This window comes from Symphodus melops (genome assembly GCF_947650265.1).
Source record: "Symphodus melops genome assembly, chromosome: 20".
NCBI lineage: Eukaryota > Metazoa > Chordata > Actinopteri > Labriformes > Labridae > Symphodus > Symphodus melops.
The window spans coordinates 8,784,005-8,797,424 of NC_136710.1; the positions used below are offsets into that span (position 1 = coordinate 8,784,005).

Below are 13,420 nucleotides of genomic sequence, written 5' to 3' on the forward strand. Positions count from 1 at the left end.
CGCTGCGGTAGTCACAGTTCCAGTTTGCACTTTTCGTCGACAGGCCACACATGTTAATGCCATTTGTCCCTCTCTCTCCCTTCTCCTCTCCCTCGCATGCTTGTCCTTTAGGAGGCTGAAGCAGGTGTGATAAATGCTGCCGTTTAAATCAAAGCACTCCCCTCTCCGCCATTGCCTCCTCTAGGGAAAAAAAAGGAGGATGCCTCCATGCAGATTGATATCAGGAGGCCCAGCTATATCCTGCGAGTGCTGACTGATGGTCTGTCTGGATAAAAAATGAACTTTATTCCCTACGTGCAAGCTATGATTCATGTTGCTCCCCGACCCCCTCCTTGCCCCAAAACCATTTCACATATACCATCACTGCACTCTCTCTAGAAACAGGGTAGTTCATCATAAAGTGCTGCACCACTTGGCTAGAAAACCAAGGAAATATCAACAAAACACAACCAGATGCATGTTTTCTTTACATCAATGGTTAAGGTAAGGGAAAAATCTTCATCCTAGTACAATTTCTGAGCAACCATGCTTATTTTTTACTTACATGTGAAAAACAAGAACATGTAATACATATCATAACCATCCCTTCAAGATGTGTTTGGCAGCGATTCTTACCAAACAGAGTGACCAACTCGCATGAGCAGAAGACGTGTTCGACCACTGGTTCCGTTTGGTCCTTCTGCCCTCCCATACCATCATGAGTGACAGGCAGGCAGAAGCGTCGGGGTCACATTACTCACAGTTAGCATTCTGTTCTTCCTCTTTCCTGCACTATTAAAACATGGTGAAGCATTTGCACTTTCCGCTCCAAAAGTGAGTGGGTAGTGTGGGAGGCGGCAGTGCAAAAAGAACACAGCCCTGCTTCAGACTCCAATTAATTTGCCATCTGAAAGCAAAAGTACATGTGCAAAAGGAGATAATTGCTAATAAATTATCTTTAATGTCTCACTTCAACTGCCAAAAGGAGACGAGTAAAGCCTGATGGTCTCATAACTCAAAGGAAAACGAAATGTTTTGACACTTTGTTGCAAATCTTCCTCGATCATTTGGGCCTTTATATTGTGTTGTTCGCAAAACAAATTGTTAGCTTATGTCCCTGCGCCAACCAAAACAGCACAGCAATTGAATCTCAATATTTGGGGCGGAGTTGCTGCAACTCAAAAAAGCTTCTTTTTTTTTTCCCTCTCTCTCTCTCTCTCTCTCAGAGAGGTGTCGATTTCGATGGAATACGTTTCCGTAATTACAGCTTAGAAAAGTGTTGGATCACTGATGGTTAACACTAATGAGAGTCTGGACAAAGAAAGCAAGAGACATCCCATAATTATCACCTCAACGGAAATTCAAAGACAAGAAAAAGTCAGAGAAGGAAAAAAAAGAAGAAAGGAAGAAAATCATCAGTATTATGAACATATTTATTTCTTGCCTGTTTTGACAGAAATGTGAGAATTATAAAAAGATGGGAAAGGTTGCATGAAGCAGATTTGCAGTGAAATGAATGTTATCATTTTTACTCGGAGGTGTAAAAATAATTTTTTTTGAAAATGAGGATCACTTCAAGTCACTGGATTTTGTTTTTGCAGCTCTTATAAAAAAAAATTCAGTCTCAATCAGAAGACACACGCTGCTGGGGAACAAAGAAAAAAAAAGAGCCAGTCTTTTGACATCAACAGGTTTGTATCTGTGGAGCTGGACTGGCATCTTTCATTGCGCAGAGGCGTTTTGATACACACCTACAGTATGTCCGGCAGCAGACATAACCAATCCATGAAGGGATGGTGAAAGGCCAGAGTATAATAATTTCAATGAAATTGAAACCCTGTGAGGGCCACGCGAGGCTGAGGAAATACAAACCCCAGCAGTAATGAAACAAATTTAGCATTGATCAGAAGGTATTAAAACTATAACAGAGATCTGTTGGCGATTGATTACAGGTTATATGAAGCCTAACACAGATTGAATACGATTTTGTACAAATCAATAGTGCAAACATTAGACTCGATGGAACTTTATGTGAGATGTGTAATGATGATTAAAGAGCTTTCATTGGAGTGCAGTGCAGGGGTTTGGGTCAGTTTCGGTCATGACATTAAAAAGTCTGTCATGTGAATGTAGTTAATTGGTATACAAAAAATGCATTTTAAGGCTTTACTGCATGATGAAAGACCAAAGACGACAATATATACAAGTCCTATTCTCTAAAGCTGAGGGGGAAACACGTAACCTTTTTCTTGGCTTTCTATTAGCAGCGTGAAAGTGTTCTGCTACCGACTCTAAATGTCAAAGCACACAATGTACTTACTGTTCTCCAAAGTTTGCAGGAAACTTTGTCCCTCAAAGTGTAAATGTTAAATTGTTAACACCTAGTCCCCCTTCCGGCACATGTAATGTTTCCACTGTCCATTACGTCCTTGTCTTTGAGATTGAAAGACTGGAGACAAAAGACGGGATGATTGAGGTACTTACCCTAATGAGACCTCTGGTCCTGCTGAGCTCTTCTGTGTGACTTGATTGAACGGACACAGGGTGTAAGTGTACCTGTAGAGGGGCGGAAAGACACACAAAGTCCATATTGAGCAAACATTAGATTTAATCAAAGGTACAGCTGTAAGTTTCCCTGAGCTGTTTGTCCCTTCACTCTTTCTTTTGTCTTTAGCTCTACCCAGATGAAGCTACTAATCCCTTAATGTGTTGCTCCTGCCCACAGTGCTTAAAAGCCCTCCCAAGTCTGGACTGCTGTGTGTTGCCTCTCAGTCAGGGATTGTGTGTTGTCTTGTTGATCTAGTCCATGTTACATGTGATTTATTGGGTCAGTTTGTGGGCAGTTGTGAGCCCCATAGTGCTGCTTTATGGTGGGGCATAACAGTAGTTTTACTTCTCCTCACAACAGTTTATTGTTTTTCGAAATTTATTGCTAAAACTGTCTTGTGCTCTTGAGCCTTTCCCAAATCTTTGACTGTTGCTCTGAGTTGATCACAGAGTTGTTGTTGTGGTTGTGTATACAAGTTGAAACATCTAAATAAAGATGAAGAAGGACAAGCTCTTAACACATTAAAGGGATAAAGAGTCCCTTTGAAAGACATTTTGCCGTTTCTATCCCAAGCTGACTGAACCTCACATAATATTTGAAAAGATTATGAAACGTAAATTATTGCATTTTCAAATAATTAGAAGACAAATTCTCTGAAAATGATTACATTTTAACTTTGCCAAATGAAAGTCATCTGCTTTGATATTGGCTGCTGGTTGAGATTTCCTCTCTTTTCTGTTTTGTGAAATATCTTTCAGAAAGTAGAAGAAATTCTCCAACATGTATGTAAGCTAAAGTAACAAGCTTGTTTTAAGGAGTAAAAAGTACAGATGTGAGAACATTTTGGGGGAAGTTAAATGTTGTCATAAAAATACATATATACATATAATAATGTTAATTACAACATTAAAGGGGTCGTATTATGAAAAATTTACTTTGACAGTATTTTTGAACATTTATTTGGTTAACCTGAGTCTCTACAGAACCACGAAATGTGAAATAAACCTATCCAGTCGTTTGTTTGCTGCCTGCAACACACAGAAAATTGCTCAATTTCATTAGTTCGATTTGTTCAACTTGTGACATCATAAGATGGACTGTGGTAAAAAAAAAAAAAAAAAATCTCCTCCCCTCAAATGGCATCTCCACCCATAGACTCCACCCCCAGCGTAACGCAAAACTTTTGCGCAGGTCCGCCATTTCATTCTCGCTAGCGAAGGAGTGTTGTCTACCGGGAAAACTCGAATCACTGCACTTAAAGAGACACAAACACTAAAACGGAGCGTTCTGAGAGAGCTGGTTTATACAGGGTCCCAAACCTCCTCTGGTGCTTGACTCATGTTATATTTTTTACCAAAGCACAACCAAGATGTTAGACCACAGCAAACTGTTTGAAAATGTGAAAAATGGGGATAATACGTCCTCTTTAAAACATCACGTACACACAGTTACTAGGTTTTAGTGTCAACGCGTTGTTTTAATCCATAGCACAATGTTTTTTTTATCAGCGCTATCGGTTGGTTATTTAGCAGCTAGCAACAACAGTAAACATTCTAAAACATTTTTTGTCAAAGAGATGTGTTTTCCTCGCATCCCCTCGAGTCGGAGGAGACCAAAACTGAGTAATAAATAGAGGACTGGATGGGCTTACGTTTGCAAGGCTGTAAAGTGACAACAGTAAAAATCAAGAACCAAAGCAGAATCACTGAATGATGAGACTTTCGGCTCAGTGGCTTCCTACTGGGACAGAAGACTGACAAGGAGCAACCAGTAACCATGCCACCCACAGTTCTTCTACTAAAGCAAAGTCTAAAGGAGTCTAAAGGAGTTAGCAATTAGCAGAGACCATCACTAATGTACTTGCTGGGGATCGTGCTCGAGAGCTAAGGCACGATCAGAAGCTCCAGAAACAAACTGATCAAAGCCCTCAGTGGTGGAGCCGACAGGGGGAAAGGCAGTCTGGCTTTTTTTCTTTGACATTTGAACCATTACATTGACTGTTAAAAAAGAGCAGAAGATGCCCTGACAGGCAGAGAAAGAGAAAAAGAGAGAGAGAGAGAGAGAGAGAGAGTGAATGAGTGAGTGAGAAAGTGCAGGGGGAAGGGAAAGAAACGGCTGCAGCGTAAGTAGACGTGGGCCTGGCAGTGCGGGGGGGATCAAAAGCTGTATGAGAGAAAAGCAAGATGAAAGAAAAGAAAATGATGAACATCAGAGAGAGGGGGGACGGCGGGAGCGAGGTAAGTGATTGGCTGCCGACTTCTTCTTGTTTGTGGATTGTATTAAATGCTTCTCATCTCAGATGCTTTCGTTCAGCATTTATCCTTTCATGTCTACTATGTTTCGACTGGGATTGCCCTTCCCTGATCTGCCAGACAGGAAAGGGGGGGAAAAAAATACAAGAAGCATCTTTTTTGACTGCAGAGTAAGCAGTACAGCTCCAAGTAGAATTAAATGTGTCTCACCATGACTAAGCCTATTGAGACTCCTTTGCCCCCTCCAGGATATTTGACACTGTGGAGTAAGGTTTCATACTGGCCTTTTTTCCCCTTATTTATTTGTATTCTGTTACTCTATCCTCAAACTGTACACTGTGGAATCATTCGAGCAGAAATGTTTGTTGGCCGAGCTACAACTTTTATTGGAGACTTGAAAAATCTCATGGATGATGGATGATCCTGTCGTTTTCTTTTCTAGAGCTTTCATTTGGTTGAAATTATTTTTCTTGTTGTGTGACTCATGGGTGAGTGCATTGAAACTGTGTGCAGGCATTCATTGTGCCCAGAAGATTAGTGTTAGTTACTTTAGAATTAAATTTCCTGTAGCTCATCTGTGAATTTAAGTATCCTAGATTGACTTAAGTCACATTTTGAACACGCATTCACCTCAGAGGAGGAATTCTTTAGACTTCGATCTACTTAGATCACTCCAGTGTCATTTTGAGTCTCCTGTTTTTAAGAGAAAATCGTGTCAACCACTATTCGTTGGATTGCCATGAAGCGTTGTGCAAACATTTATTGTTCTTTGGGGATTGTACTACTGTTTTAGGTGATCCCGTTTTGGCACAACACTGTGCCTCGGTACATTCTCACAGCATTGTTAGCCTGGCTGTCGACTCTTGGCGGCTTTCCCCTTCTTTAGAATAAGACTTGGTTAAAGGTTTCTTCATAGTTGGCCTTGGCCTCATCAAAGACACTCAAACACCCTCTGTTGACTCTTGTATTATGACAAGTGAGCTGGACACCCACGCCTGAGGGCCCAGACCTTACATAACTGCTGCATGGTAGCTGATATATAATTTGAGAAATGCAATTGCCTTGGTTGAAAATGTTTCAACTGCAAACTTTAAAAGAATCAAACAGATGCCAAATAGAACAACATGTATTGTACTAAAAAGCCTCCAACAACTAAATACATAGGAATTTTCTTTTGACACTGTCTTTATAGTCTCTAATTCAATACACAAAATTCATTAAGTTTGTAAAGCAGGTGTTCCTGCAACAACACATATCCTTACCTGAGCCAAGAAACAGATGGCAGCTGATATACTGAGGTATAGTGGGCTTAGGAAGGGGGAAGGAAAAGGGGTAACACAGTGTAAAGCAATCAAAAAAGCCCCATATGGGAGAACCCCCTTTGTGATTGTACCTCTCGTTTCCCCTCTCTTTTACCCTCAAGGCAAAGCCATCCATCGCTGCCCACTTTTGCTGACATGCAAGCACTACACAAAAACAAAAAAAATAAATAAAAAAAGAGGCCTGGCTCTTTATGTGTGATCTGACCTTGGATATTCGCCTCCATGTGGCAGCTCTTGAGAAAACAAAAGCAAGGCAAGGCTACACACAAAATGTGTTTTCTAACATGAAAAGTTGGGATGGATGGGAAATGCCGAGCCAAACATGCAGACCGAGGTGCAAGTTGATTAGCTGTCTGTCTCAGTGACAGACACTTCACATTCTGCCTTACATAAATGGGACGTAGCAGAAAGGTCAAACAGGCACATTTATACAAAGTGTCCCTCGCTATGCTTAGCAAATGAGCACAGTGAGACACGAGGGGAAGAGATGTCCGCTGAGATGGACGGGTGGTGACAAAGCCTTTGAGGAGACTGACAGTGAGGGAAATAGATTGCAAGACAGAGGGATAACAAGAAATGAAAGTGTACAAAAAAAAAAGAGTGGGAGAGAATCAGAAAGTGCTGGTGGTGACGCCGACCATATGATTCATTAACTGAACAAACCGTCAACATGACAGATGATGGCGCAAGCAAGGGGGACACTGGGCGGAAGAAACAAAGGATAAGAAAGAGCCAGACGGGAAGATAAAACTTTAGGGACACTGATTAAACCTTTGACGATAATTTCAAGGCTTTGATGAGCAACAGATAAAAAATGACAGCAGTCATCCTCCCATTTGGATCCAAAACTCCACACTGTGACTGTACATGTAGCCAACATTGGATCTGTCACGAGTAAGTTGGTACCCAGTGTCAAGGAGTTTTAGGGCTCAATTAATGGCATAGTAAGAGTATACAGTATACCATAGAAGCCTCTTAGAAATTATAGTACTGGTCAAAAGTCTTAGGACATCATTAAGTTTGTGGTTTTAGTAACGTCACTGTACGTGTGACATCACGCCGAGGACAAATCATGCCATTCGTTCTGGAAAGCATCTGATTGTGAGTTATGTTTCAGAATGATGACAATCCCAATCCTACTGCTGATGTAGTAGAATCATGTTTGGAGAGAAAAACAGCTGATAAAACACAGACAGTCCTGAACTGGCCTCAGTGAGACGAGAACTGATTGTAGAGGCAGTTTGGAAACACTACAAAAGGAGAATTACATAAAAGGCATCCCCAATCTATAGAAACCCCTCTGGGAAGTGTGTGTATAATACTTCAGAAGACTGCTTAAAGACCCCATATTATACTCATTTTCACCTTTTATCTTGTCAGTCTGTGAAACCTATGGAGTAGCTTTGCGGCTCATACACATAGTTCTCTTAGACTTGGGTTCATAAAAGCCCTCATTTCAGCTGCTGCCTCAGTAAGGCCCACCTGCTTCTGATTGGCCAGCTCCCTGGAAGCCTTCTGCCAGGCAGAGTGCTGCAGGGCTGCCGGGGGAGTGCCGCTCTCCAATGCTGAGAGAATAGCCTATCTGGACAGCTTTACCTGCCTATTTAGAGGCTTGAAGCCGTCTTGTGAATTACTTGGTTTCATATTGGGGAGCTATCACCGGATTTGCAGGACAAGCCATTGAGCATCCTCTGCTGACGTATCCTGGGATTACTCCAATTTACGTTCACCTCATGATCTGAAACTTTGCAATGAGCATCCAGCACTGTAACGCTATAGTTGTGTTTGGAAATGGGGACAAAAGGTTAACTTTAGGGACTTCAAGAGTAACTTTAAAACGACACACGGGAATAAAAAGGTTGTTGTGTAACACAGAGTGCAGGGTAAAAATACTCTTTTTTAAGTGATTGTTTTGGCTAAAGCTAACTTTAGGGACTCCCCAAGAGTTCAAGATGTGTTTTGTCAGAAAGCATATGTAGCGTTATGGGTGGGCCTAATCGGCAACAGGCCCACCCTTAATGATTATTGGAAATTAGGCTGTAACTTTAGGGGCCAAAAACAATTCTAAATAGTCTCCATGTTTCTTAGATTATATTTGACAATCCATTTTTATTACAGGTAAGACTTTCTACATGTAATTGGCACACAGATCCTTGTACTCACTATGAGCTGAGCGTTTCTTCTACAAACCACTGAGATTCAGAGAGAAGCAGCAATTAAGCCCTTCATTCTGTTGACGGCTATGTGACGGCGTGGGTGGAGTTCACTGAGGGTGACACTGCAAACTGCAGCAACGTCAACACTGAGTAATTGGTATACAGGTGACACAGTGTATATACAACTGGTGTGCTCGGGGTCAAAGGCGCCTCAGCGATATAACGTGATGTTTCTAATTGTTTAGCAGCAAACTGTTACGTAAGGTAACACTGTTAATCTTGTCAGGAAAGAGCAAACTTGGGTCACATGTTAAGAAGTAGAGTGAGTTTCAATAACAGCTTATTACAGACAATACTGGCAAACAGCTATTACTCTCCCCACAGATGACAGGCTTGGGGGATTGCACGCACCAAGCAGCGTCAAGTTTGGAAGTCGAACGAGCGACCAGCGTGAACTGCAGCCTTTGTACACGGGGAGCTTGTTCTACCAACTTAGCTAAATCAGCATACCAGAGGTAAGATCACAGTTACATTTAAAGCACGATGTGAACAGGAAGTAAATATAATTAACTTACTGTTTACTTACTGGCTGTTTGATATTTAAGTATTTGCAGTTTTGTAGAAAGCACACAGATCTGCTGATCCTAGGATAAGACGAATTGGATGAATCCATTCAAAGAAGTTTAATATGTTATTTCTGCGTTGAGAGCAGGCTGTGGTGTCTTTCTCAGGCTGTCAGGGCTTGACCGTGGCCCTTACATGTCAGCTGATCACAGATACAGCCTCTTATAGGTCGACGGACCCAAACAAGGTGGCAGCGTTTGTCGAGAGTGAGCAAACAACAAAAGCTACACTGTTTTTGTTTTATACATACATCTTCCTTTTATGACATCACAAAGGGTAGTAACTCCTCCCCCAGGTGGGTGACACTCTCACAGTTAGGTGTTTGTTCTGCCCTCAGATTCTGCCTTCTTACTGAAAACTACAAGGCATGGGGCTAGAAAGCCAGAGCCCCCCAAGCCTTTCCAGAGAGGGACGTGGCCAAACACAGCTTACTGACATTTAAAGCTACAGACACAGAAACAGCCTGTTCGAAACAGGGCTGAAATAGTGGGGTTTATAGGCATGGAATTATAACAAGAAAATGTTTTGGGGAGCTCTGAGACTGGTTGATGAGGAGAATAATATGTGACCTTTAAACAATATAATGAGTTTTCAAGCTCGGGCTTGCTTTATAAAATGTTTGAACAGAAAAACACATTTGGTGTTTTGTGAGGTGAAAAACCTGATAGGTGTTTTTTTTCACAGCCTGAATCAATATTGAATCATCTGACCTGCATGTAAAGGCTGCAGGGTTTTCTAGCACCTGTGTGTCCTTTAATCAGCAGATCTAGCACTAAGCCTTGTCTCAACACATCCATAGCCCCGCTGCAGTGACCTTAGAGCAGGTTAACGCAGGTAATCTATCGATGGCTTTGATACCCTATCAAATCTAAACATATGTCCGAACAAACCAACCAGAAACAAAAACAGACAGCTATTCTGGATGACAGCACTTTGAAACCTGCACTGCACGCTGGGTGCTATTCATTTTTTTTACAAAATGGATAGAAATAAAACAGGCACCTGGTAAAGGGTATTCCCTGGGCTCAACTTGGATAAGTGCTGATGAGGTGAGTTTTTGCACTTATAAAAATGCAGAGTTGGTAGTGGTACAACATGTTTTATTGTGCTTGTTTGCGACTCTTTTTTACCTTCTCGTTTCACAGCTGCTGTTCCCCTCGTTTTGGATTTTCTGTGTTTGACGTTCGCAGTTAATGAAAACGACATCTAAAGCATTGGAGCGCTTCTGTGTGTGACTACTTAAAATATTGGTGAGTCAGTATAATTTATTTTTAAAATGTCTTCATTTCAACCTTAACTGTCTTCTTTCCAACAAACATAGGAACACAAACAAACAAGCAAAACTCTCTGTAGAAAGTTTGATTTGAAATGAAAATTAAAGAAACATTTTCAATCATTTTGCAGCAGAAATATAATCCTTTGTTAAAATATTTATTCCTCTTTATCTACGTCAGCCAGAGATTACATAATGCTCTGTGCAATTACCTCTTTTTGCTTCTCTTTTTTACTGTACTTTCATCTAGAAATAAAGAAAGGCCTTTTCCTATTTTAAGAGCAATTGCCTTTAGTTCTACAGCAAGATTTTTTTTTTCTCCCAGGGAGTGCATCTAATATAAGAGCACCTACTGTGAAACATGAAGGTGGGAGTGAGCCACTTTGATTTATGTCTTGGTGTGGGGAAAAAGTTCTGCAGTGTTTCTCCTCCAGAAAAAGCATAAAAGTGCAGCTGTTAGGGTTGGATTGATTATTGAATCTAACTCTAGTTCTCTAACTCAAGACTCTTTCATGTCAAGAGTTTATACAATCTGAAAGGCAGCATCATAGTTATTGTGAGATTGGATCATTGCAATTGATTCTACCTTATATTCTAAGTTCATTCTTCCGGCGCCAGTTGGAAAAGAAGACATTCTTGATGTAGGCCATTTTTCAGTTTACCTTCATTTTCCACATGGCCAGCCACAAATGCAAGCCTGGATAAAATGCTGTGCACTACGAGTCTGATTGAGGTTCACTTTGCCTGACAGTTTATCATATTCTGGCCTTGAAATTTTCTATGCAGCACTGCGCCTCAATGCATAAGATAGAGAAATATATATATTCTTAAGGTTTTCTTATCTTATTACGCTCCGCTTGGCTGAATCAACATGAAGAGGGAAGGTGAATGCAGAGCCGAGGACTATTTCTTACATAAATTACCCATGAAGATAAAACAATACAGACCCAAAGAGCTTCTGTGGCTCAAAAAGATGCCTCAATTTAAATGTGGAAGTAAAGGAAAGAAGGAAAAGAAAGAAAACAAGCCAAACTTGAGGCCAATTTAGTTCTTAGAGCCATCAGTAAGAGCAATGATGCAAATAGCCTGTGGCAGATCATTTAAAGCTGCATTGTTGCTTCTTCCTCAACAAGATGCTATATTGCTATTGCTGCTAAATCCATTTCACAATGTTTTTGTAACAGTACTATGTGTCCCTAGTCTGTCTACAAACCCGACAATTATCAGACAAGTCCATCAACTTCATCTTCTACCTGCTTTGCTTTTTACGTACAATTCTGTGCTCAAACAGGCTGTTTGGACATTTTCCCTTTGTGACATCACAAAGTGAAGTAACCCCTCCCCCAGGTGGGTCACACTCCGACAGCTAGGTGTTTTTTTTCTGCCCTCTGAGTCTGCCTTTTCATTGGAATCAATAAGGCTTAAAGTGAAAAGGCCAGAGCCACCTAAGATCTTCCAGAGGGGCATTGTCAAACACAGCTCACTAACATTTAAAGCTACAGACACAGAGACAGTCTGTTCTGAGCATGGCTGAAAAAGAGGGGATTATAGGCATGATTAAATACAGGATCAGAGTAGATTTAGAACCAGAAACTTAACAGACATGTTTTGGGGAAATACGAGACTTATATAAACTTGTTGAATGAGAGGATAATACCTGACCTTTAAAACATATCTAATTTGAATAATAAAGTATTTTATATTGGTCAAATGAGGAACTTTCAGTTTGTGTTGATTTTACCAACTCATCCAGACAAGGCCTTTCTTTCCTTTTAACAGATGTTGTCTTGTGTAAGTTTTTTTTTTTTTTTTAAGTAAAAATTCCATACTTTCTTTAAACAGTCACTGTGAATCATTTCTGTAGATAATGTTAAAATAAAGTGCTATCAAACACGTCTGACGCCTTCCCATTTGCAGCAGTTTCAGGCATTAAACATAACTTCATACAAAAAGTCAATCTTTATGCTGAAGCTCTCACTTGCTTTTGTTCTCATAGACGTCACTATCCACTTTAATTACAATCTGTTTGTAAAAGCAGCTCCCAGTTTCACAGGAGCTATAAAGAAAGTGTTGTTATGATAACACACTTTGCAATGATAATTCAATGAGTTGTTCCTAAAACAGATAACACAGATTTCTTTATTGCAGCTCAATTAGTGTAAATATACCTTTAGGACAAAAGCAAACACTGATTTATATTAGAGAGATTAAAAAGCTAGCTTTATTTGACATGCCTACAGGACCTTTTCTATTAAGAACGTATTATTAATTTATAGATAAGAATGTAAAGAATCAACGTAGGTGTCGAGCAAGTTGCCTCAAAATGATATTTTACACTTTTCCCCCACGCAAAGGTGTAAAATTACCGCCTCCTAACACTAAAACGTGTTAAGACATCTACTTTAACTTAACTCAGGGTGATAATTAAACTTCCCCACATAAATAAAAAAAGCTGGGTGAATAATCAGAAGCTTCAAAGTTAAGAGTGTGACTTTGAAACATCTGTTCTCACACACCCTCACTCGCTTTAAAGGTGTCGCTTTTACACCGGCAGGGTTTGTTTTAGGAACGTTAAATAATGGGTCTTTGAGTGTCACTTTCACCACTAATCATTAACATCTTCAAGTACTTCAAAAAAAGGAGGTTCATGGTTATGAATTGACAAAGACAGAATATGTTGCAGACACCCAAATTTGAACTGTTTTTTCTGGTTGCCTTTTATAAAAATCAGGGTTCAAGCTGATACTGCAGTCTGAAAACTTGACACCCCCTTAGTTTTAACTGAGATGATTATCATCTGAAAGATCAAAAAGATTCCCCATACAGAAGTGGTTTCCAGAGGACGCCCTATAAGAACTTGAATGGTCTCCACAAAGCCCTGGCCCTCAACCCCTTCATCACCTTTGGGATGAATTTGAATACGAGCAGAACGCCAGGCCTTATCGCCTGACCTCTCTGATGCTCTTGGCGCTGGATTGGAGCAAATGTCTGCAGCCAGGCTTCATGAGCTCAGAGAAAGCCTTCCCAGATGAGTGGAGGCTGTTATAGCTGCATACTAATCCCTATGATTTCAGAATGAGGTTTTCAACTATCACATATGGCTGCAACATTTTGGATTTGAACATGAAGTGATCCATTTCTGTAATTTGGGCTAATTTACATCAAAAGCATTGACAATCATCAAGGTATAAATCGTATGGGTCAAATTCATTAAAGGAGACCTATTATGCCGATTCATATTAACATAAATGCATATAATGTTGGGA

General features: G+C 40.4%; 1 protein-coding gene across 1 annotated transcript in view; it reads right to left on the reverse strand.

Moving 5' to 3' along the window:
* The window catches only part of LOC306841480 (glucosidase 2 subunit beta-like), a 127,650-nt gene that overhangs the window by 17,842 nt on the left and 96,388 nt on the right, over positions 1 to 13,420 (reverse strand). Inside the window, exon 13 of the mRNA XM_079371416.1 lies at positions 2,464 to 2,535. Within this exon, the coding sequence (XP_079227542.1) occupies positions 2,464 to 2,535 (72 nt within the window). The remainder of the gene's footprint in view (positions 1 to 2,463; positions 2,536 to 13,420) is intronic.